At 41.9% G+C, this 27,133-nt stretch overlaps 1 protein-coding gene across 2 annotated transcripts in view; it reads right to left on the bottom strand.

Moving 5' to 3' along the window:
* The window catches only part of poln (polymerase (DNA directed) nu), a 59,500-nt gene that overhangs the window by 19,353 nt on the left and 13,014 nt on the right, over positions 1 to 27,133 (bottom strand). For both annotated transcript variants that reach the window (XR_007112226.1, XM_047577565.1), the window contains exons 11-20: positions 26,719 to 26,787; positions 26,570 to 26,630; positions 26,288 to 26,352; positions 22,643 to 22,726; positions 22,396 to 22,491; positions 21,793 to 21,849; positions 21,515 to 21,571; positions 20,391 to 20,456; positions 10,717 to 10,774; positions 7,395 to 7,472 (exon numbers count right to left, since the gene is read on the bottom strand). Coding sequence is in view for 1 of the 2 variants with exons in the window: in XM_047577565.1 (XP_047433521.1) it covers positions 7,395 to 7,472; positions 10,717 to 10,774; positions 20,391 to 20,456; positions 21,515 to 21,571; positions 21,793 to 21,849; positions 22,396 to 22,491; positions 22,643 to 22,726; positions 26,288 to 26,352; positions 26,570 to 26,630; positions 26,719 to 26,787 (691 nt within the window). In the remaining variant the exon portion in view is untranslated. The remainder of the gene's footprint in view (positions 1 to 7,394; positions 7,473 to 10,716; positions 10,775 to 20,390; positions 20,457 to 21,514; positions 21,572 to 21,792; positions 21,850 to 22,395; positions 22,492 to 22,642; positions 22,727 to 26,287; positions 26,353 to 26,569; positions 26,631 to 26,718; positions 26,788 to 27,133) is intronic.

Genomic DNA, 27,133 nt, shown 5'->3' with positions numbered 1-27,133 from the left:
TCTCTCCTCTGCTGCTGGTGGCAGTGATAAGTGGTGAGCCTGGAAAGAAATTGGCCCTTTTAGATTCTGCCACCAAAAAAACAGCACTATGTCCAGTATTGACGTTTGAGAGCTGGACAAATCAAACTTGATTGTACCTAAGCTGAGCCAATTTTCCTCCTAGACACAAGTACAGCAGCTACTATCCTGTCCATTTGTTTTATGTGTTACATCATCACTCCCTCTGTACTGACGGTAGTGTCCTGTTCGGTGTCAAATATCTCGATCAACATCAGAGTCATTACATCTCAATACTAAGGAGACAAAACGCAAAGACACTTCATCCACGGACACATTTTCCACATGACAATTGAATTGTAACCAGAATTAGTTTAGTAATGTGTGAGGGCAAGGTTTTATGACAGAATATGGTACAGAAAGGACAAATCATTGCCCAATTCACAGACAATGCTCCCCACCTTACTTCCTTATCTTTGCCATTTGCTCTGCTTTGGTCCAGTTCTGTGTCCAAATATCGTTGGGTTTTGTAAACTCGTGACTAAACTGAAATAAAACGTGTTTTAAGACGTTGGAGGTATCAAAAACCTGAAGCAGAAGCTGACCCTGTTTTTCTTGGTAATCTGGTGACGCACGCAGCAATTACACCATTTAGCCCAACTCTCTATAATTCATCTTACATCAGGGTCTTCTGTGATTCCGTCGACGTAATTAGAAAAATGTCTTTTTAATTCTCTCTCCTCTGATGCTGTAATTGCGTAAAAACGATTTGGATCTAACCTGCTGCATCGCTGATTACAAAGCATTGTAGTTCCCGTGATAAGAAAGCTTCACCAAAATTATGACGACGCACATTTTTGATTTGGCAGCGCCCCACGTCCCAGGCTGTGCCACGGCGATGACGCTTTTTGAAGACTTATACACGGCCCTCAGCGTTGCCGTTACAAACACACGCAACCGGGTGGCCTGGAGATCTAGTCTGAAGGTTGCGCTGATGTACCAGAACCAGCAGCGGCGTGTATATAAATAATAAAAACGTAATTGCCATCAAATTTGAAAAAAGCAAGAGCCTTGTGGGAGACACACTGATGCGTACATTTGCAGTTGTGTGTACTTGTGGATGAGTGGGCCAGGTCATAAAAGTTAACAACTGATTAATAGCAGCTGGGTTGTTGATTGCAGGAGCCGAGATTAGTAATGAGAAAATATGTTTACATTGTCTAACATGCAAATTTTGATCAGGAACAAATTGAATGATTTTAAAAGAGTTTTATTACTATAGAGAGTAATGTTACAATATTTTAATGCTTACATATATATATGTATATAATGAGAAACAATAGTACCGTGGGACAGGGTACACATCTTTTAATATGTGGGTGCAGATGGCTTGAAATTCAATCTGGTGCATCACGAATTTGCAGCTCTAATATATTTAAACGTTGTGACACACCAGGCTGAAAGTCACTTATTAGTCAATGTCGAGCTGTATGTGAGTTTATCCTGCACAGTCACTAGCTGACAACGTAAGAAATGGAAGTTTAAACTGTGAGGTTCAAAGAGGACATGATGTAGTGTCTGAAAATATGAAGAATCAGAATAACATGAAATTCAGAGAGTCCGCTGATCCAGGAGTAGTAAAATTTTCTAACTTTCTAACCTCCCAGCTAATAGTAGCTCTTCTGGTTTCCCCCTTTTGAATAACACATACAAACTACTGCCCCCTGCTGGTATGAAGAGCCATTTTCTTTAAGGCGCAGGGGGCGTACGTACCATGTGTACCAACTTCTCTCTTAGCCTTTGTGGTGTGAACTTCAAGTGGCATGTTTTGGTCCAGATGCAGGTAACCCGAGGCGATGGCACAGTCTGCCTCTATTACCAATACTTCTTACATGTCACTTAGGTGCGCCTGGAGACCTTGTTTTCCACCTTAATACAATCAATCCTCGTTTTATTTCCCGGCCAGAGTGGAAACACGCTTGGTTAGAGGACTAGCTAGGTTCAGCACGTCCTGTTAAGGGAATGGGTTATCGCAGGACGGGAACAATGTCAGGACAATGAAGCTGAGCAACTGACACAAAACACCTCAAAGCATCTGAAACTAAACTGTTTGACAAAGTTGCTCATGGCCTTAAAATAAGCAGAGAGACAACCAGAGGACATAAATGATACAGAGTGACAGACAGAAAAACATTCATATAAGGTGGACTGAAACTCCCCCGTCACACATCATTACACACACATATTTACAGATGCACACAGACGTCGTAAACAAAAATGTGGACGGACACCAAGAGTAGGCATGGACACTCGTCTCTGTGACAGGGGGCGGTCGGGGCAACGCGCCCTTCACTGAGAAGCCTACAGCTCTCTTGTCAGTTTGGCAAATGTGAATCGAAACGTCTCTTAAGAAGTAGTCACAAACACACACAAGCAGACAAGGACACACCCGCACAGACAAGGCCTCCGCACTACGTCCCTTCCACCCAGACGCGTCTCTCCCACCGCTCGGCGGCTTCGAAATCAAATAAACTCCACCAAATGCGAGGAAATGACTCGAAATGGACGGAGGAAAGTCGAGAGATTTTTAGTCACGGTGAGGCGACCGGCTGTAATAGGTTTCAGCTTATGTGGAAACAGGAAGAATGATGGTGGAGCGGGTGGAGGAGACTGTGTGGGTGGGGAGTTCAAGCACTGGTGCATTAAAAAGAATTATTGTTTTCATTACAGAGGTAAATCTGACAATCAACTGGGATTCGGAGTAAGTAGGAAACCCCACGGACTGCTCAGCTCTGGCTAAAACAACAATATTTTCCATTTAACCCAGGTCACTTATAGGCTGTAAAGGAAAACCTTAGAGGAGGAGGATGGAGACGAAAGAGGGAGGAAAAAAGAGACAACCAGTTTTGGTTGCGCTGAGATGAGCAAGGGAGTTTCTAAAGATATCATCCCATTAATGTTTTATGAGCTTGATCACACTTCCTCCGAGCATGGCTGGCAGGCTCAGAAACATATTGCTGACCAGGAACCGTGTGCATGTGCGAAAGAGACAGAGGGGAACGGAAAGGAGGAGGAGAGGGACTATACTATAGGAAAAAATGTACACTACACAATCTCCTGAATAAGTATACGTGTGTATTATGTGTCTATGTGATGAAATTTAGCATGCAATGCTAACTCCAGCATGTTCACAATACCTCATGAATGTACTGTTCATCAATCTGCACTGTCACAACAAAATAAACCGATAAATGAAAATGAAAAATGAAATGAAATGCGTGCCCTCCAAAGCCTGAAATAGACAAAAACAGCACCATCAGGAATCTTCGTATTGATCTGTAGAGAAATAACTCTAACCCACAGGAAGCTGTGGGCCGGTCATTTAAACTGGACATGCCATTTATTTTTAAACTGAAATGTTACATATTGTTATATAAGTTCTGTGCACATTGAGTTATTATTTGATTAAAAAATAACACTTAGCTCCATTAAGCTACCGTTTAGCTGTCTATTGTTATTTTTTCAAACTATGTTGATATTAGAGAGTAGTAAATTACACAATGAACTGAATGTTCCTTTAAATTTTCAGGACAGGATCAGCGTATTGCATAGAGGCGTGTGCTACTTCACTCTGCAGATATTAAAACAATAAATAAGTGAGTTCCAGCTCCAGTCGTTCCTTGGACGGTATACCAAGATATTGAGGACCGCCAGACATACCTCATACCGCTTAAATGCCGCCACCCACAGCAGCCTGAATATCCCTTGATAATACCTTGCTGCGCACTGCAGAAAGAAGTATGAAGGTTATGCATAAAAGCTCCAGTGCTCAGTGACAATCTGCACAATATGAAATGTCCCTTGTGGGTTGCGGGTGGTGTAGAGAGGAGAGGCTTCCAGGAAGAGTGAATCGACCGGCATACAGGCCAAGGAAATCTATGGATATAGGTTGAGCTGGACTGTGAAAGTTATTCAATTCTTCTGGGGGAAATGTAACCTATATGTATCCTGCACTTCATATCTAAAGCCCTGGAGGACTAGGAGTGTGCGTCCAAAATCCCCAAAAACTAAACTTAGCTTTTATCTTCTCTTAAACAAATGTTAGCAATCATGAAGATAAGATAAGATAAGATAAGATAAGATAAGATAAGATAAGATAAGATAAGATAAGATAAGATAAGATAAGATAAGATAAGATAAGTGCTGTCCACACTGGTGTTGTACAGTCTAACGGCAGTGGAAACAAAGGAGCTGTTGTACAGTCTGATGGCAGTGGGCACAAAGGAGCATCTGAAGCGTTCAGTTCTGCACCACGGTGGGATGATCCTCTGGCTGAACGAGCTGCCCATCAGCATCTGCAGTCGTGCAGAGAGTAAGGGGAATTGTCCAATATTGGACAGATTTTGTCCCTCACCCTCGTCTCAGCCTCCGTTTCCAGACAGTCCAAGTTCAATCCCACCACTGAGTGGGCTTTCTTCACCAACCCCTTGATTCTCTTGACCTCACCAGTCTTGGCAGCAAAGAGCGCGCTGGCAAACGTAGACTGGTAGAAGGTCTTGAGGAGTCAACTACAGACGCCAAACGACCTCAGTCCCCTCAGGAAGAACATCATGCTCTGTCTTTTCCTGTAGTGGGCGTCTGTACTATGTGACCAGTCCAGTTTGTTGTTGATGTGGACCCCAAGGTACTTGGACGAGTCCACACTCTCCACCTCCTCACCCTGGATGGTGACTGAGACAGGTCTCCTACGATTCCTCCGGAAGTCCACCACTACCTCCTTAGTCTTGCTGATGTTGAGTTGTAGGTGGTTCCAGTTCACGCAACAATGATCTCGATCAGTCCTCTGTGCTCCTCCTCATCATCATTGGCGATACAGTCCCATTTCTCTGTAAATCAGTAGTCAAAATGAGTCTGTACACTTTGGAATTGATTCTGCTGTTCCCATCATCAGTTGCATCATCAGTAAATATTAATGAGCCTGTTCCAGAAACGGTCATGCACGCCCAAGCCACGACATTACCTCCACCATGCTTCACAGACGAGCTTGTATGCTTCAGATCATAAGCAGTTCCTTTCATTCTTCACACTTTGGTCTTTCCATCACTTTAGTAGAGATTAATCTTGGTCTCATCAGTCCATAAGATTGTGTTCCAGATCTTTTGTGGCTCGTCTCTGATGAGTGCTTTGCATCTTTTGGTGTGGCCTCTATATTTCTGTTCTCTGAATCTTCTTCGAACAGTGGATTGTGATACTTTCACCCCTGCACTGTGGAGGTCATTGGTGATGTCACTTACTGATGTTTTGGGGTTTTTCTTCGCAGCTCTTGCAATATTTCTGTCATCAACTAATGTTGCTTTCCTTGGCCGACCTGTTCAACGTCTGTTGCTCAGTACACCACTAGTTTCTTTCTTAATCAGGACATTCCAAATTGTTGAGCTTGCTATGCCCAGTGTTTGTCCAATGGCTCTGATTGAGTTCCCTTCTTTTCTCAGATGAAAATAGCTTGCTTTTCTCCCATAGACAGCTCTCTGGACTTCATGTTGGTTTATCCTCTTTAACAAGAAATGCAAACTTCATAGGTTTCAACTCAGGCCAAAATGTAGACTAGTCATGCAGAGATATTTAATGTTTGAACTATCAACCTTAAAGCTAACACCTGGTCAACAAGAAACACCTGTCAGTCACATGTTTCAATAGTTTTGCTCACTTGAAAAATGGGTGGATTCAAACTAAGGGTGGGATGTCCCGAATTGTTTAACACATCAAGATATAAATACCAGGGAATACAAACTCATATTCTGAACTCTTGCCTCATACTCATCTTTTGATCTTAAACCCAAACGTCTTCAGTTAACAACAAAAACAAGGGAATTTGCCTTGCTGTTCCAATACTTTTGGAGGGGACTGTATATCCGACTATGGAAGAGTCATGGGAAAACTTTCAGAGATGGTACCAGAGTTGTAGCAGAAGTCGGAGTAGAGGGTAAAGAAGAATAGTGTCAGGACCTCAGATGTGCATCCATTCACCCTGACATGCTGTGGCCTTCCTGTGAGGTCGTCCAAAATCCAGGTAGTGGTGACAGGGTGAAGTTGTCCAGTAGCAATTATTTACTAGTTTTTAAGGAGTATGGTTAAGTCCACCCAATGCTTTAAGACCTCTATCATATTGGTGAATTTAGTGTTGTTTTCTATAAAAAATAAATAATTTTCCATTTTTTAATTATATTTAGGGATGAATGGTCTTGTAGGTTGCTCAAAAATACTACTATATTACTATAATATTATAAATAAAACACTAAAGAGAATTTGACTACAGGTTTTAAGAGGGATTGTTGCAACAATACAGGTAGTTTTTGTTCTCTTTTTGAGAAGTTACTTTAGGACAGGGAGGATGTACAAAATGTACTATAAGGAATATGATGTTATCTTTGGTAAACCAGATTTGATAGTTGTGCTGGTGCTATGGGATCAATAAATAAACATACTAAAGACAAAATGAAATCCATGCACACGCATTCAAATATAGACAATACTTTCACAGGCAGGAAAGTAACATTGGGACACATAATGCCATTTGACAGGTCTCTGAGCTGAACTTTTTCTAGGGACAGCGGAAAGCAATAGCAGCTGAAACGGACACACACCAGTTTTGGAAGGACATCAGAGGACATACTAAGGTCCTCTAAGTCCAAGTGTTTGTGCATGTGTTTGTGTGGGCCTGTGTGGGACAGCTGGTTTTGAACGCGTTAGTGATCGTGCTCGTAGTGTGTATATGCATGAACCTCTCTTTTATCCTGCTGTCCTCCTGCTAACCCTGGTTTATCTGTCTGGTTATGTAAGTGTGCGACACTCTGTCAGAGCCGGCAGACACCCTCAATTCCACACAAAGCTCTCCCAGACTGACAGTGTCGCAGCTCTGCTCTGTTTGCCTGCACAGCATAAACCAGCATTACAGCCTCAAGTGACCACTGGACACTGTCTAAGGTCATGTCAATGTAACAGGGGCTGTTTTTAAAGTTAAACAGTTACAGACTAGAACAGAAGAACGTGGCCAATAAAAAACACTGCAGCCACAATATTTCTGAAAATGCAAAAAAGATCTAAAGTGGAAAAATCAAAGAGATTTTTTTTGCATTTGTCGTGTTCAGCTGAGATGTTTAAATCTAATCTGGACTGCTGTCGGAACAGATGTTCACACTTCTACTACAAAGCTGAGCCATAAAAGCAGAATTAATGTTGCTGTAACTGCAGGAGAGGAACTCTTACACTCCCTCCTTTAATTAGTGGCTCGGTAAACATCGAATGCAACAACATATAATTAACTGCAGCTGAGTGAAGAATTTAATGAAATAATTATGTAACATAAAAACATACTTTGACATGACACATTGTCTAACCTGCAGCGAGAAAAGTCCAGCCCTCCTGAGGAATGAACATGGCCCGAGGATGAACAGTTACCATCTCCTCCTCCTTTCCTGCAAGGACCAAACATAGAGCCCTGAGGAACACCTTAGCACACCATCAGTCAGTGCGTTTACATGCATGTGAAAAAACAAATTATTGCCTTAATTGGACTTTAACAGGAGAACTTAAGTGCATGTAAACACGTTACTCCAATTAAAATTGGTTCCCATTATCCGATTGAGACACCCAGATAGCGCGGATCTTACCTGTACCATAAGTAGTGCGAATATTACGTACAAGATTTTATCCGTCTGGTTGTTGTTTGAAATGCCGGTCCACCGCATGAACGACTCGTTTATCACGTAATAGGTCAACCGGAAATTGGGCCGTATTAACGTGGTATTATCCCGCTGAAAAGACACGTAATGCCACCTAGTGTGGAGGAGGAGAACAGTTAGTCGATATTCTCTGCTGCAAGTAAACTGGGACAAGGACTCTTGTGAGAAAGTTGAATTTTTATCATAGCTCGATTAAGCTCTGCATGTAAACACACTGACTCACTCTAAAAACAATAGCCCATAGTAACTTGCTTGTTTGCATTAAAATGAGTTTATCTGATAAAAGGACAATGAAGCATGTTCTTTGTTAATAAAAACACAGATAATCATAATTTGAATGAGCTTCCTTTACATAATAAAGCCAGAAAACACACTTTGGATCAGTTGTCACTGATTTAAGCAAAATTAAATAAAATGTTGGAATAATTCATTACATTGAGATTATTTATTCTCTAGGATCAAATGAGTTACACATTCCTAATATAAAAATGTAATACAGTAAATAACAGCAAATATCAAACAGGGTATCATGTGTTACAACACACTGTAAACCACACAGATGCTTAGATTATTGCAGATTCTTCTAAGTGTATCATACTCTATCACCTCTGAATCACTTGAAAGTTATTGGCTATGCTAAATAGAATTTAAATTAAACTGGCCGTCAATAAATCAGTGTAGCATCCCAGTGTGTAACATATGGATGCCTTGCACAGCTCATTTAGAGCCTAATTTATTGACCGCGTTGATTTAGTTTCGGTGCTTGACATCAACCCAGAGACACACAGCAAACACAGACAGTGGGCTGCTGGGGATTCAGAGGTAGAATAACATTATGCTTCAAGCTTGTATTTGACTAAATAAAAAGCTGATATGAAGCTGCAAGATCCCCTTTAGATGGAAATCAAAATTCAATCAGGCTCACTCTATCACTGTAACATCACTGTGCTGAGGTGTTGGACTGAAGTGCTGACCTTAGTAGAGGAGAAATGATTGGGTCCTACACCATCACATTGTGTGAATCATCACATCCCATGTCAGCATGATGCCACTAGAGCAGCACACACACAAATGCATAGATGCTGACAGTGAAAAAGAAGCCTCGCTTCCACTCACGTTCACAATAAAATCAGGACACTGCAATCTGTTGGGATTATTAGGTCCATCACTCACCTCAAGACAGAAAGTGATAACTGGGGGACAACAGAGGAAGAGAAAAAAGGATACTAATGTAAAGAAAGTAGGGACGATGCAAAGGGCTGGAGAGTATTTGATGACAAGGAGCTCTGGGAATCTGAGTGAGGAGCGGAGGTGCTGATGTTAGCACCCATGAATAACTCAGGGAACAGGGAACAGGGAGAGAAAGAAAAACAGGACGGAAATAGAGCTATAGAGCTGTAGAGCTGAGTGCAGCACCACTGGCTGTGACTGACACCGGAGTCAATGTGGCCTGGTCATGCCAACAGATGGATGGACTTGTTTTGATGTTTTATTCATCGACAAATGGAGAAATTCAGTTTTCGTTGTCTGTCTGGGGCACACTGTCAGCCAGTTCATCTGGTAAAGCAGGCGAGTATTAACCTTAGGTTCTCCCGACAAAACCACAGAAAACCACCCTTACGTAGGTGCTGTGAGGAACAATTACAGCCACGAACCATCGACTTCAGAGCTGAGTGAACCAAATGCTGGGTAGATGGGTAGCAGATATAAGTACATTCAGGGATTTAACATCCCTTGGCTCAAAGAGATTCATTTGGCTCGATTATATATATATACCTCCTAGCTGTTCATGTTTGCTTCTAAATGCAAATTTATGATGAGAAACTCTGAGCACAAATATCCAAACAAGTTACGTATAATAGATGATATATAAATGTATATTAATATAAATATTGACAAATTATTTGGAATTGAGTTTTAAATCGCTGAAATTGCTCTTGCTGAAATTGCTCTGAAAAGTCTGCCTCCTCCTCTCCAACACAACAGTATAGCCTTATTAGCTGAGCAAAAGGAATAATAGCAGTTGTGGATGATGCTGCGCTGAGATGTGAAAGGTAGGATCAGGACATTTCTAAACAGAACACAGTGTGTAGTCAAGGCCATTTCAGTCCGATTCAAGAATCAAAGTGAAGAGTCACAGTTGTTGCAGTATCTGGCAGCGTGACTTATTTTTATAAAATGATGACTGTGCTACAACACCAAGATGGTCTAATTAAAACTTTTTCCAAAGGGGGCGTGACCAGAAGACTCAGAGGAAAGGAACAGACTGAGTGGTACAAAAATAATCATCGCGACGTGCCAAGTTGATGCTTGAGGAAAATACATATGCTCTACCCAAGCTGTCCTCAGGAAAAAAATAATTCACCAGCAAACAGAGATGCCACTTGCAGAGCTAAGATAAACTGCATGATGCACGGTGGACTGTGTCCACCGACTGTGTACTGGATTCACTTTATACATGTGTATGTTCTCACAGTGGATGCTGAAGTTTGTCCATTTTTTTCATCTCTGCATCCCACAAAACCATCTTGATCTTTTTCTGTCTTCATCCAAGCAAACAAAACACATTATCTGCAATTTATTCCGACTAGTATTGTCATTATATCTGTTTCAGAATTCATGGCAGGGAAAATTCCCGTCTAAAAATATTTCATCACGTCAATAAAACTGACTTACGCCTGTCGTGTTTTAATTATTACCGTGGTAAAATCAAAGGGAGTCATGCATTAAACTTTAAGAGGGCACGGCAGAGGAATAGAGCAACATGGAAGACACACCACCGCTCTTTTCAGTGATCAGCCCTTTGCTGCCACACTTTTATCACCCTCATAAACCCTCTTTACTGGCTCCCTGCTCATACATTTTTGCGTATACACACACGCACACATACGCACCTCAACATTTATCAGTGTCTCATTCTCTAAAACATGTGGGAGGGGTGTGAATGTGTGCGTGGTAATAAGCGTGTCCACCCTACCTTGGATGCGGTGCTTCTTGGTGATTTGAAGCGGCTGCCTCGGAAGGGCTTGGAAGTTCTAGTTGGGGAGAACGTACAGTTAGTCAGATGGGGTTAACTCTAGCTCTGTGACAGTGTCTCATTACTCCATGGAAGTGGGTCTTCCACTTTCACCAGAGTATTTCATAGATGAATTACGCCCTACAGTGGAAACCTAAATAAAGCGATCATGCTCTACATATGGAGGAAAGGTCAGCTGTACCTGCAGACTCTCCCAGCCCAGCACGCTCCTTCAAAGCCTTAATGAAGGGATTGTAACAGACCAGTGGGACATCTGTATCAGTGCTGCATGTCATATTAATGGTGATGGTACTAGTGGGTGTTTTAAATGTGTACCCCAACCCTCATCCTTAGCAGGTCAAAAAAATAAATTAATCAGGGCATATACAGGAATCTTGAAGTTAATTTCAATATCTTTTTAGCGTATAAAGACTTGCATAACACTGAGCACTCTCAGGAACAATTTAAAAATGCACACATAGTAGTCCAGTTTTTGTGTTACCGTTTTTTTTGTTTTTTTTAAATAAACAAATAAATTCAAATACTTTTTCCAGTTTTTGGACTCAAATTCAAAATTTACCCCCAAAATACCTTTATATTTTAAGACCTCATAAAGTCATGATAAGACTTTTTAATAGTTTTTAAGAGTCTTAAATTCCCCAAAATCGAATTATCAACTTTCAATACTTTTGAAGTCCCCACAGATACCCTGTAAATGTTTTTTAATGCAGACATTATTTGCTTTTTTATAACAGAGAACCTCTCCAAGTCTCCAAGTCCAGGTCTCAATTTTCTACAGGGCTCGACACAACAAACCCTTGAGATATTTGTCAGTGTTGGGCGATGAAGGTGCCCCCTGATCCTAGTCTGACCCATGTTTCTGGCTTTTCGGCTCATTCAGCTTGTCAGATTGGCACCAGAACAAGTTGGTCAGAGAGATTTCTCTGAGTGGCTGATCACTGTGGGGAACTCAGGGGCAACTTTTTGATCCAAACGCAGGCTTTTATTCGAGGTCGGAGTCGGCGCTTGTTGCCGCTAGTTTGTTGACGTGAGTTTGATTTGATTTGAAACTGTTTCCCATGATACCCTGTACCAACTTTAAAGCATCTTCATGGCCTAAACCATGTACTGTAGCTCTTGATGCTTGCTTAGTGTTGTTTTTTGGTCTCAGATTTGCTCCCAAGGTGACAAACTTGCAAAGAAAAAAACAAAACCACAACCAAGTAATTGTTAATGAGCAAACAATACATGTGTGAATTTTGGTTGTTGGTTGAGTTAGTTTATTGGATTCCCTGACCGTCCTTGTCTTTACTTGCACTTCTTGAAATCTGCTCTCCCTGTTCTTTTAATTCCATGACGAGCGTAAGTCCTTTGCGAAGCATTTATTTGCCGCTGTCTGTTTGTACGCGCTGGGAAACACATGTCTAAAATGACTCCCGCCAACACTACAGATCTTTAAAGTTTTCCGACGCGCATCTTTAAATAGGAACAGGCCGACGCTCTTGGCCCAACCTGCATCGACCCACTGAGTAATCTAAGACCTCGCTGATATAGATGCACGCAAAATTACACGGATGCACATTTTTTGCCTGGAAGACGAAAAAAAAGGGAAATGCGATACGGCTCACCGACACACACACACACACACACACACACACACACACACACACACACACACACACACACACACACACACAGTTTGACAGAGAGAAGAAAAACGCCGGTTCGGAGTCAGCAGTTCCATTTTAATCCCCGCTAATCCCACGGTATCCACCCTTTCAAGCAGCACAGTGCGTGTGTGTACGCAAAAGACGGATGTCGGGATGTTAAAGGTTGTTATCAAGGACGTATTCAAAAGTTTGCACACAGAAACACACACGGGTATGTTAAGATAGAGATGGAGGAAGGGGACACAAAAGGATACACACAGTCAAACACTTCAATAAAATCAAAACTGTGTTTCCAAATACGGTTAGAAGCACAACATGCAGGGTTTGACCCTGTAACGAGGGAGTTGCATGGTTGTGTGTGAACCAGAGAGAAAAAAGCAGCTCTCTAATAAATTATTTATTAGAGAGGGAGAGGGAGAGGTGGGGTGAAAAGACAGGACTGCAGTGGCAGGGTGTGGACAGTGGAAAGAATACATCAGGGATCCGCCACTGCTACGCCACACACACACACACACACACACACACACACACACACACACACACACACAAAACACACACACGACCAGTACTTCTACAACTCCACGTGAGATGTAAGCGTGTATTTCGGGGAGAGTGAAGGGGAGACGGTGCAAGTCATTAGGAATGTGTGGGTGCGCTGCCCTCTGACGTGACAGGTGATTCAACGTGTCAGACGGGGAACGCTCAGCTTTCCCATCATGCAGCGTTACGCGGTGACGGCAGCATAAATCAAGACAAACGCATCGCGCACGGGACGCGGAGCGCGGAAAATTGCCTGACACGCTGTCAAGATGCGAGCTACGCATTTTTCCAGCTACACTAGCATCATTATCTTCAGGTTACACACACACAGCCTCCACACGAGCAAACCATGCTCCCTACAGCAAAGTGACACATACGGCAGGTTCATCCAAATGCGAGCAATGCTATTTAGGTGCCAAATTTCTAAACACTGAAAACAGCTTTTGCTTATCATTGTTGTGCAAAAGTGTTCAGTATTATGATGTGAAATGAAAACCTCCCAACTTAGACTGAGCGCTGTGAAACGAGAGATGAGTCAATCAAAGAGTTAGAAAGCTATCAATAATCTATTATTAGTACTTCTACAGCGCCTGCACGCTGCAAAGCAATCAGCTGGCGACTGGATATTTGACTTCAGACTGATGAAATACTGCTGAGTAATCTCTGCAATATCTGCAATTCCTGAGATGGCGCCACCTAAAGGACAAAATAATTCATTGCATCCTCTCTGGCGTTCGAAAGCAGCTTGTCAGAAGAAGGCAAAACACAGGCTCTGTATGTGGCTAACTTAAAAAAAACAAACGGAAAAACAGAAGAGCCGTCAAACCTAATGGGATAATAAGCAGTAATGTGGTGGATAGGAAGCAGAAAAAAGAAATGGGTCTTTTAGCCAAGAACACAGCTGATACAGAATAATCTGGTGAATATTCTGGACAGTGTTTGTCACCGTTTTAATAATGATCATACACATTTGCATGCACGCGTGTTTGTCCTCATAATAACAACAATAATAACGTATTTTTCATGGTTTTACTTGATTGAAAGTCATAGAAGACACACACAACCCCGCGGTGTGGCCTAAAGTTATTATCACCCACACTGTGTGAGAACCAGTTCATTAGCAGACACCGTGGGGGTCCCCGAGTCCAAACGAGAACACTCTTATGCTCTTCCATTTAGTGCATTACGTCCACTAAAAACTCCACAAACCTACGAGAACGGGGCGCAAACACAACAGGTGTAAAACAAAAGGGTCTAGCAGGCGAACACACAGCGTGGATGCACATTAAAATGCACAGACGGGCGCACGCAGAGCCACTCGAGCACCGACACCGAACGGGATCCATTAAGTGGCTGTTGTTGTTGTTTCTCCCTAATTGCATCAATATGTGTGAATTATACAGAGCAGACGCAAACATTTGTGTATTACCTTCTGTCGCACACAGTCATCACATGTGAAATTAGATTTTTGTCACACACACACACACACACACACATTATTGAGCCATCGACTAGCAAACAAAAATTCTTGTGTCTTCCTTTCCCGGGCTCATTGAATCTTAATGTTCCGCTTTATCATGCAGATGTGTTTCTTTTTGTGTTGTCTTTCCACCGCTGACTCCGTGAGCAGCATCGTTCTTTATATTCTCCGCAACAACCCGGTGTTTGTTTGCTCGAATTCCTCCTCACGGGGTAGTACGGGATCACAATGGCCTGATAATGAAGGTGAAAGTGGCTCGGATTGGTGCTTCAGCAGGTCTGCGTGGACCCTACAGGGGACAAATGATGCCAACAAAGCATCAACCGCACAGTCGACAAAGAAAAATATGATTTCGGATCAACACTGGCTGAAATACACCGATGGAGCATAACATAATGACCAACAACAGGAGAAATAAATAACACTGACCATCTTATGACAGTTGAGTGTTCTGCTGGGAAACTTTTGAACCTCATATTCATTCATGTGGATGTTACTTAGACGTGTCCCCCAGGTCGAGCCTGATCGGTGGACATCCAGAGGACTGGTGTGGCGGTGGACACAAGGCGATTGTCTGAACATGTCTGCTGAACATGAGATCTCGTACGCTCTTGAGCTCTGTATTCACCTTTAACACATCTTTGCCTACTGTATTTATTAACAAGTGATTCCATCTGGCACTGCTTACATACAGACTGTGAGTGCAAATGGAGTAAAAAAAAAAAAAAGGGGGCACTACTAGATTTGCCCTGCGCTTGCATGAACATAAATCTGTCCCACAGTTAGAGTCTCGGAGGAGTAATGCCTTGTTAAACAGACGGGGACCAATGAATCACTGTGGTGCTGGTGTGGGGTAATTTAATCAACAACAACTTAATGACTCAGAACACATGCACACATGCAAATACGCACGCACGTTCGTATGTTCGCGCAGAAGGATGCGTGCGCACAAGCACGAGCGCTAAACTGCCTCGGTTCACACTGCGACCACAGACACGCCCACCAAAATCCATTTGTTTTAAGAAAGGAAAATTGGCAAAGATTAAAATCCGTCCCTTTCAGCGGTTATTACGGGGACGGACTGAAAGACAAGTGATGCTTCGCTTTGTTCTATGCTGACTTTTGAAAGCTATTTCTCACAAATTCCACATGAAAATCTATGAATCACTGCTGCTGTTCTCAGGATGAGTAACGAACTCATCGAACTCTAATCTTTCGCGAGCAAAAGTGCTTTTGTCAAGAAAATCGTAACAGCGAGTTTTATGGTTTTATGGCACAATCACCGATCAATTAGCTTCACCATCCTTAGCTCAGATCTACTGGGCAGCGGAGGATAATACACAAACCTCACCACAAAACAATTCTTCTCACTCTGTATACACCTGACACAGTGTGGATAGGTTTGTTAGTCACTTAAACCTCGGGACAATCCACCTGGATATAATGACGACTGACTACTACACGTTCTAAATGCTGCTTTTATGCCTTTTAAAGTACTTGTGTTGTTGCGTTGTCTGTCCACGTGTCCCATTCTAATGAAGACGGTACGTCAGAAAATGCCTTCAGGGAATTTTATTACATCTGCTACAAACGTTTAATTTGGATTGGGGGATAAACTGATTAAAATTCAGTCAGGGCCACTTTAGTCAACAAAAACTAATTTGCATTTGTGACAAATTATCTCATCTGAGGCCTCCCTGCCTACATGGAGAGCTGAAAAAGAGGTTGGTCCATCACAATGTCACTGCTTTTGAGCTTTCGGTGATTGTTGCTGCATCACACAACAAAGCTACAGTGTATATAATATTCATCCGCACTCCTCTGTTCTTTCTACGCTCCCCTTTGTGTGTGTGTGTGTGTGTGTGTGTGTGTGTGTGTGTGTCTTAAACACTACCAGTGAGTCAGCAGAGAGCAGGAGAAGTGCTTAGATCAGCCTTGGGAGGACCGTTGGTGTGAAACACCTTAACAGCTAAATGCAGAGCAGCCTTAAAGAAGCGTTTAACTGCTTGAGGAGCCCTGGAGGAATCTCAGCCGGCGGCTTGGGAGCAGACACAACGGCACAATCAAAAGACAGAGCACGCTGTAACGTCGATAATGCAGCGAAGCATTTCCTTAACGAATCATTAATCTATCTAGATAACGATGAAAGGGCTAAATGAGCACAGTTTATTGGAAAATTTCCCTCGGTTTTACTACAGATACTACAGAAAAAAATGTACGTCAGCATTTAAACGCACAAGGAAAACAATGGTTTGACATGAAACCAGAAATGAAAGCGGAGCAACATGTTTACGTCCGTTTCTCTGTATTTGCATAAACAAGTTTGACGCACTTGTGGGTGGAATGAGCGTATAAATCTTCCAGAGCCATAAAGGTGCAGAGAGAGATAGACAGAGAGGAGGAGGAGAGGGCTGAGATGATGTAGGGTGGAGCACTGCATCAAGAACTTGGCAATGTGAACTTGGTGTCCTCTATAAGCGCTCCTCGGAGTCAGGGCGTAGGTGGACGGGGGGAGTCCAGTCGTATTAAAAGTCAAAAGGGCCGACTAGAAACTCAGCGAGTGGAGAATAATAGAAGAAGAAAGACACCGATATGTACACAAAGAGAGAAAATACGTTTAAGAAGGAATGAAAGAGAAAACCAGACGGAGAGAATGAGAACAGATGAGAAAAGGAGAGAGACCGCATGCATTTTTCCTTTCTCATTAGATAAAAAACAGATGAGGCAGAAGAGGAAAGCATCACTTCCCTCCCTCCCTCCCCAGCAATACTCGCTTCCCTCAGCTCTTTAAAGTCAGCACCAGCTTTACGGCCGCCCTGCTTTAATTCAGGAACCCCTTTGTTACTGCAGTCTGGCTTCAACTGGATTGAAGCCACAGCGGATGAAAGCTAAACCCCTCTGCAACACTCCTCGGTTGAATATGGGAGGATATGAAGTGCGTGTGCGCTGCAGGGGGGTGAGAACACCTTCCTTTTGAACCTCAGCCTCCAAACCATAAGCTGCAGCGGTGGGATGTGACATGCTTATGATCACTGAGCGGGTCTTTACACTCCACATTATGATGAGAATAATTATGAGTGAATAATGAGTTTAATTTGGGGTCAAAAAAAAAAAAAAAAAAAAACACCAGGGAGTTGACTCTTGTTCCTTCTTGCTCTCTAATGGCGGATTAATGTTCTTGTCTTTAACAATCAGGCAGCAAAGCTCTGCCACACATTTTTAACCTGTGGTTATTTACTGACTCTTTAATCCTCGTATCGACGTGGGACTTGACAACAGGTCGTTCAAAAGGCCCTTTTTTCTTTATCCCTTTCTGCTTAAGGTTTGCCGTCCATCCAGGGTCAGACAGAGGCTCAAATCGCAGAACTGATATATTATGTCATGTCTCTGCACCTATTGTTTGTGTGGGTCACTTTTCATAATGTTTATATGGACAGACTCAGATTGAGAGCAGACGAATTCTGACTTTTATACAGCATGTTTATGTTTGTTTTTAGGAGGAAAATATAAAACAGAAATATAATTATGAAGTATTTTATCCCTCATACTTATTATCCAAATAAAGGATGTTAATACTAGAAAACTAGGTAACATGCGAGTGGAAAATGAAAATTATTTCACATCTCAAAGTAGTAGCGACATAGTGGGTGGCAGATAACGTAATATGTTTCCTGCTTGAGAGTAGTAGAGCTAGAGTGGAGCAGTTTACAAGGAACTTCTGTTATAAGATGTACGGACCTTAAAAGTAATGATTGTAAACTCAGAGTGACTCACTGATCAGGCTCGTTGATCTGGTCAGAGCCATGAACTGAAACTCTGAAACTGAAAGGAATAAATGCACATTTTAAGGGAGGAAGCCGGAGAGAACCCACGCAGACACAGGGAGAACATGCAAACACAGAAAGGCTCCAGTCGGCTGATGGATTCGAACCCGGAACCTTCTTGCTGTGAGACACCACCACCACCACTGTGCCGCCCCATATGATCTTATTAGAAACAACATGTCTGTCTGATTACGTCGCTGTCCTCTCTCGCTGTGTTCTTTATATTATGTATCAGAATCAAGATAAAAATGCAGCACAGTCAACACACCAAAGACCAAACCGGAATACACACACAGGCATAATTACACACTCAATGAGATGTTCAACCAAATCCCAGATCTGTGTTTGAGTCGATTGACCGGAGCTGTGTTAAATTATAGCCGCCCGACGGTCACGTATATCATTAAGTAGCAGCGCGATCAATTCAATGTGTAGCTCGCATCCACGGCGGATCACTAAGTGAGATTAGAAAAGTTCGGTTTCTCCAAGGCGACATAGAAATACTGTATGTGTGTGTGTGTGTGAGAGATAGAGCAGTGCTCAGTGACAAAACCAATGGACCCTGACAGCTGGGTGATGCTGAAATGAGCTATCGACCGCCCAATACTGAGAGAGAGAGAGAGAGAGAGAAAGAGAAAGAGAGAGAGAGAGAGAGAGAGAGAGAGAGAGAGAGAGAGAGAGAGGGAGAGATTTTTTTTGATTTTTAAAAACACACTTTATTTACATTCTTAACATATTTACAGTGTTTTCAATAAAGTGCTACTTTGTATGTTTTTGCACACTAAAATAAATTATCCAGTGAAAACTTGTGCAAAACTCAATTCAACTCAAATGATGTTTCCGTAGCACCAACGCTGCTTAAAAGTGTCTAAATCTCCAACATGATAAAGCATGTTCTGGTAACAATCTGCTTAACATGTATTTTTCAGCACATGTCTGTATATAAAGCAAACTGAGAGGTAGAAGGGAAACAGGTACGCTGGCAATATTTATGAATTTAATTTAGTCGTTGTATGTGCATAAGAACTTAGTGTAACGAGTCTATATTAAGGCTATTTAAGGTCTATTTATTTTCATCTGACTTTAATTTTGTAAATGAGGTTATATACTTCTATTTATTCCACTTGAAAGGTTTGTGCCAAAGTTTTCAAGTTACTTAACATGAATTTTATTTTTGCTTTGTTTTGTTCTAACTTTGCTGAGTTGAGTAGAGTTCCTGTTTCCTCTATAATACTAGATGCAAACAGAGAAGCAGATCCTGAACTTCCTGTGGTCTTGGTCTGTTAGGGATTTTAACGCACTACTTTTAAAAACTCACACGTGAATATGTTTGTAATCAGTACACAGTAAGTATCATCAAAGGGTCTCATTGATGAGCTATGAGGAAAGACTAGCGTAGCGTAGCCAGACTCTTTTAACTGAATAAACACGTGGTAACAGGTCATTAGGATGTAACTACTGGATGTGTTTAAACTAATACAGAATTAAATGCCTCTGATTGTAATAGGATAGTCCTGCAACCAATCTGAATTTTCTTGTCAAAAACAATTTCAACTTCACATCTCACAGACAGTTTATGGCAACGCTGCTCTTACTCTTCTGTAGATTAGCACATAAAGCGCAGCTACATGATTTGATTTGATCTTTGCCGAGGGGCATAATCAGGTCCCAAAGGAGGGAATCCAGATCAACTCACAAGTGTAGGCTGGGAAAAGACAGAAAAAAGCAACCGTGTGATCAAAGACACAAAGCATGAAGAAAGAAGATATGTATAAAATGTGTTGTTGCTTCATACCGATTATCTTGAGACCACAACAGCCTCAAATAATGTTTGTGTGCACATAGTATGTGTGAGTACAAATCCCAATATGACCTTTTAATACCAGCCAAAGTGGCTTATGTGGCAAAGAAAAATGACCAAGCACAGGAGCATGAACTTGGTCAGCAGGACGGAAAACAGCATCCACTCCTTAAACCAGTTCAGCACCAAGGATAGCTCCACTAACTAAGCTAAAGCCTGTGTCAGTCTTTTAACAAAGATCTTTCAAAGTTTTCAAAAATAATCAGAGACAAATGGAGACGGTGAGGAAAGTGGACAGGTGGACAGTAGCTTATACTTACTGGGTGTTTTGCAGAGATTCTCCCAGTTACCGCGCTTGTCTGGTGCCACGTCGAGGAAATGTAGTGCTGAAATGTCAAGAGAGACGTTCAAAGACAAAAAATTAACAATTTAGTCACCTGAAATAAATCAGAAGACACACATTTGAGTCAGTCGTGTGTCACCAGTGTTTCCATATAGCTGGTTCTTGTCCAGTTCAGCCTGAAAACAACAGCTGTGATCCTCATTGTCATCATCACTGTGGTTCTGCTTTTGGACAGTGAGCCAGTCAACAGCGCTACGCCCAATTTGAACAAGCTGCTCGAAGGCTGTGATGCCAGTCGTGTTGGTAAGCAGAACATACAACAACACGGCTGCTCTCTGGGTTGCTGTTAAGTGACATAATGGGAGCGTCTGGTTCCAGACGGACTTCTTAACTTGATACTGGATGATAATCTGATTTTGAGCATTAGGTCTCAAGTTAATCACAGAACGTTATGCAAAACTGTCACTCTATTTGCCATCATATTCATTTTAAACATCACTTTGAGAAGAATGTTATTCACCATAAATTGAGATTTGATATTGCGTGAAACCATTTATATATGCAGGTGACAAATATATTCTTTGTCTGGTCCAGTAGACCAACAAATAAATCACCATCAGAGCCAAACAGCTCTAGACGCAGGCGGACTCATTTGCAGCACTGAATAAGCACAGATTGACAAACACAAGCTCCCATACACTAGGGTTGAACGTGGGCCATATGGAGATACTCATCTCTCTTCTGCCAAATTAGCAAAACGATGGCATTGAAGACGGTCAACGGCTCAGACAAGATGTTTAGTATTTTCTGTCACTGCAGGAGACCTCGTACAGTTTTCAGCTGTCACACACAGACGTATAACGACGGCAACATTCACACCAGCAGAACCTTTAGAGGAGAACATAAACCTGCAGAAATTCAACGTTTGGTTTCGCTCTCTGATTTCAGTTGAACCAGGCTCAAGGACAAAACACTAGAAAATCCATATCTTGAGCTAAAGAGGTCCACACGGTTGTGAAATATCAATTCTTAAGACATCGTTTGATGAATGTAGGTAATATAAAAAAGTTCACATTTTAGAGAAGCCTGCAGTAAGCTCACCTTACTCATCATGCATGAGAGGATCCCATCAACAAAAGTGGACTTGATTTTATGAACCTGGGGGCAAGAATGCATGAAAATTGATGTGAAAATGTTCTACTACTACTCTGTACTTTACCCATATACATTATTGAAACCCTATTAAATGTAAACTAAACAATAATCCTCTTAAACAGATTGTTATGCTTTCTAAATCTGACCATAACATTAGATTTTAATGAGCTGAGGCAGCTGCTTTGGACTTAAATGAAGGAAAAGTAGATGCAAACATGAATGACCTGTCTGTACTCCAGAATGATCTTTGGCAGAGGATGAAGGTGCTGAAGCTGCAACAACTGCAACAAAACAAGAATGAATGAAAAAATAAAGACCAAAACAGTTGTGACTCATCAGAGAGTGGACATGGGCCTTCTGAGGGGGTCATGTGGGGTCTGGTAACAGCCTTTGTGTCCTGTGGGTTGAGGGGAGGGGACTCTGTGGATCATCCCACAGATACTTGATCAGTTTGGGATCTAGTGAATTTGGAGGCCAGGTCAACACCTTGTGCTGTTCTTCATATTTGAGTTGTTCCTAAAGCCTCTGTGCTGCATTGTACTGGGTCAGTGAAAGTCGTTGCTATGTGGTGGGGGTACCTGGTCTGGTCTAGATGGGTGGTACATGACTAAGTAATATTCAGATGAACGAATGCCGGGTCCAAAAGTTCCTGTCCCAATTGTCTCTCCTGTCAGTGGTTTTAATGTTGTGGCTTATTCATGTATATCAAGTCTTGTCATTCTGTGAAGGTTTCAAATCAAATAAGACTAAGAAGTTTTCTTTTAGATTACAAGAGATTTGAGGATTAAATTGACATGTCTGTGTGCGTTTGTTTTTATGCGCCGTACTGCAGCTTCTGATGTTGACTGCTGTTGTTTGCTGATGGTCTTGGGAAGCTTCTTGTTCTCACAGCGCTCGTGGAGCCGCAGCTTCTCAAACAGTACCTTCAAATATTGCATATCCGACAAAATCAACAACACAGAAACAGACACAGATATGTCGTGAAATGTATATACAGTTCTCGCACATACGTAAAGAGAAGCCATACAGATTGTAAAGATTTTCACACATTTTCACACATCACACTTTACGTACCGTCCGTAGCTGAGTGTTGCTGGTCACCAGGAACATTTGTCCAGCTGTTCTATGAGCCTCCTGCTCCAGATGTTTCATTTTGGCCTGGCAGAAATACAGACAGAAAAAAATGACACATTTCATGTAATTTTTCCCCAGAAAGTCTAATTACCCTACCAGCTATTATTCACTATTTGAAGATCAAAATGAGACAAATAACACTAATATAGTTTCTAATATTAGTGTTGTCCTGTGCAGGTTACAATAAATCCTAATTACAGTATTAGCTCTGATTGACACAGAGTTGTTAATTCATCTCTGTCTCTGGCAATAAAAGTTGTTATGCACCATTAGTGATGACGCAGTGAGATGATACAAAGACCAGAAGTCAGATCAGCTGCTCTAAGTTATAAGTACTATTGATTAATGTTTACTGTTTTGTATTTTAGACGATATAAACCTCTTTATATTATTTATTTGAGATGTTTTCTAAGACTCAGCGTTTCTTCATGACAAACAAAAGCATGTCGTGAACTGTTTATCATTACATTACAGTATTTCATATCTTTGATAGTCATGTTCCAGATTAGCCAGACAATGACTCAATAGATTTACAGCCAATTAAAATGTTGTGAGACAGCAGTGTGTTTATGATAGCAAAATATTATATTACTATCATCATTTTCCAGACTTAAAACTGAAGTCTGCATTATAGCTTGATCTGAAGAAAACACTCTTTGCGTATGTATGACAGAAACACAGTCTGTATAAAAAATGGATAACAGTTCTTCAAAAGGGAAACCAAAGAATGTCAAGCTCCCCCTGGTGGCTGCTGCAGTGCAGGTCATAAAGTCAGATGGGACAAACTAAAACATCACAGTGCCGTTCTTTAAGTAGTTGTTTGATGCTATAAAAGGGGAAGTGTTCACTGTGATTAAAAGCTGCTCTCAGCATTCAGTGACGCAGAATTACTTTAACATAACGTAACCTGAATGTTCTATCTGACCAAGAACATGACAAGCTCTGCAGTGAACTATACAGACCAATCTATGAGCTGAGGGATGTTGCGATTTTTTGGGTCAGTTTCATGTGAAAATGACATTAAGTTTAGCAGCATGACTAGCATCAGCATCCACACGCATGTTCTGTGTTCGACCCTTGGCCCAGTCCATAGTTTGGAGAATCAGGAAGCGGTAAAATAGTCAAGTGGAATCAAACCTCTTTGAGCAGAAATGGATGAAGAAAATGGATACGCAATAACAATAACATATATTTGTGAGAGTATTAAAGAAATGAACTACATCCCTTAGTGGCACATAATATAGAACAGATCATTCAATTCATCTGCAATTAATCATGCATTAAATATCAATCACAATTATGTGATTAATCGTGATAAATTATTTTAATCAATGAACAGCCCTACAGCACAACATAGTACATAAATAAGAGGCATTCTGACTTAAACAGACTGAGTCCTTAACACAGATAGACAGCCAGTGAGAATTAACGGCTGCCATAATAATCCAGTCATTAATAGTGGATAAACCTCGTTTCCCAGGACAGACAGGCAACACAACCAGCAGGAAAACATGACAAGAGACAGAGAGGGGAAACAAATGGTCCACAGGGGGAGAAGGAGAGAGAAAATATGTTCTGAAGAAAAGAAGCATGAGGGATAGAAAAAGGAGGCACGAAGCAAGGACAGAAACATAGAAGAGAAGAAAAAGAAGCCATGTGGCTGAGCCTGAAAAAACAGGCAAAGATGAAAAATAAATGAGTACGACTGAGAAAACTAAGTAGTGAATGGTGACAGTTAAAAGAGCATTTTGTGTCTGTAGGACTTGGGTGACACAAACACACAGAAGCTCATTACAAGTCTGACTGAAGTGCTTAACAATTTGACGGGCAACACAGGAATGAAGGAAGAGAAACGGAGACAAGAAGAGAAAAAGAGAAAGCAGACGAGAGAGGGGAGACGGGCCGATGGAATGAGATACAACGGACAGAAAGACAGATCGGGGGGATGCAGGACAAAGAAAATGTGAAAGTGGAGAAAAGTCTTAAAAATGAGTTGGAATGTGAGCAGATGGGAAAAGGGTTGACAGGAAAAATGAAAAGTAATTGGTGAGCAGCAGAAGAAACAACAACAGCAGAAAGAGGAATAAGGAGAGGAGGGCGGCGAGAGAAGTGAGAAATAGAAAGAGACAGACGAGAAGAAAGGAGAGAGGAAAATCGGGGTTAGCTGGCAGACATGTACCCAGATTCCAAAATATGTACTTTCTCTTGCTGTTTCTTGCTGTCTCACTCACCGCCCAGAGCAGGCTCCAGACTGCCTCATCAATATTGGATGCTAGCCTCTGACACACAAGCGCACACGTACACACCACACAGCGAGGGTATAGTAGGGAATCTGTGGGGCAATATTTCAACTCACTGCAGTGAGATTAATCATCCCATTCCACAGCTTTACCCGTCGGAACGAGACGTCTGTCTAACGCGATTTTAACAGAAACATTTTATAAAGTGAGACCCGTCCCGTTGAATGCTAATGACGCTGAGTGAGTTTGTAAGACGCAGCCTGACAGGAGGGATTCTCCGCTTGTTGTTCAGACAGGTGAACTTGACAGCTCGGATGAAAAGAAATCCAACGCGACAGAGCGGGGACACGCGTGGCTGCGCTCGCAGGCGTGTTGCAAAAGCACACGCGCGCTACACTGCAGCAGTCTGCAAAAACTTCAGCACGTGTGTGTGTGTGTGTGTGCGTGTGTGTGTGTGTGCGTGTGCTGGCAGAGGCAGACAGCGATGTTCCTTCCTGCAGCACAGCCTCTTGGAGGAAAAAGACAGACTATCCATCCTATTTATAGCAACACGGCAAGATATCTACCGTCTCCACAACAACACCGATGCCCGTGCCAGCGAGAGTTGGGAGAGCGTTCGCTTGCGTGTCAGCAAATTTAAGATGAAGAAGTGTCTGCGTTCTCGAGATTGTGCGTCCACAGCATCCGCATACGCTTGTGCATCCACAGTCATTCAAATGCAGTATCCAGAACTGGATTTTTATCTGCGTGTAAACAGGACAGCTCCCGAGAGGACACCCACCCACCACTTCACTAATCCTACCCTGAAGAGAAAAGAAGAAATTCTCTTCTTTTTTTCCCGCCTTTGGCTCTCGTTTTTTGTTTCTTCTTCGCTTTTACCCAGAGGCCTGTTTCTCACATCCTGTTTTGCTCACATTTGTATTAATACCGCAGCTGTCGACAGCACCGTGAATCAGCAGCCAGACAAAAAATTCAATCACCTGAGAGCGATGCCGTCCAAATCTGAACTGACCCGCAGCGTACCTTTACAGAGGCCCGTGGGTAAAGTTTCATTTGAAGGTATGGAAGCTGTGTTGCCTAGACATCTACGTAGGAACGATTCTTATTTCACGAGCATTGCTTTAAATCGTTTCCATGTTAATTAGGCTCAATTTAATCATCGTAAGAGCTCACAATGAAGAGAGACAAGCACGTTAGCAACAAGTTAACATTATCTTTAAACACACAATGCAGGACTTATATTTGTGTATTCTTGTTAAAAAGAAACATTAACTCTAAAGCAAATGGAGATATGTTTGTTAACTGTGCCAGTGGAACTATTAATAAAAGTGTGATGCTGCCTTACCCCGAGCAAGTCCGAGGTTCTCTTAAGTGCCTCTTTGTCCACATGAATGCGGTGGCTCTCCATGGCTGAAACAACAAGCATTTATTCATCCACAAGGTCTGATATAGTGAATCTACTCTAAGAGATGGTTACTGTGGATACAGAAACTGGTTTTCATTATAAAAACAAGGGGAATGAAGTTTTAAATTGACTAAATTAGCGCTGACATGATACTGTATTGGGGTGACAAAATATTACGTCTTTTTTTAGAACAATGTTTAGTGAAAAATAAATGGAGCAGACCTGCCAGGACAGGGATCATGTTGAGCTCCATGTCTGAGTACAGCGTCCACAGCCCCTGACTCTGGACACACAAATAGTCAGTCAAGCAAACCAAGTGTCTGGAATGTATAGGTAAGTAGATGAGTGTGCGTGTGTAAAGGTCTGTCAACCTGTAGTTTAGAGCATAGAGTCTTATTAAGTCTGTAGAGCCAGAAGAGACCTGAGACGACCTGAGAAACCTGTGAGACAAGACAAACATATACATTACACAATAAAATGAGGATTTACCTCAAGAATCTGTGTCCATGTGATGAACATAAGTCAGATCCACTATCCTCTACTACTACATCACACAGATCAAACACTGCTTTAGAGGTCCAATACGACATATTGTTTAAAATACAACAAATGAAAATGGCAATAATTTTGAGACACCCACCGAAGATCATTATTAGGCAATTACTGCAATCAAGCACTTTTTGTAGCTCTTAATGAGACTTCTATACTTCTGAGTTTCTGCTTTTTCAATGAACACTGAGTCTAAACACAACACTGCTTACAAGAAAACCCTGCCAGCTCCGAGAG

This window comes from Mugil cephalus, chromosome 1, assembly GCF_022458985.1.
Source record: "Mugil cephalus isolate CIBA_MC_2020 chromosome 1, CIBA_Mcephalus_1.1, whole genome shotgun sequence".
In the NCBI taxonomy this organism is placed as follows: Eukaryota; Metazoa; Chordata; class Actinopteri; order Mugiliformes; family Mugilidae; genus Mugil; species Mugil cephalus.
This window is presented reverse-complemented; position numbering and strand designations above follow the sequence as displayed.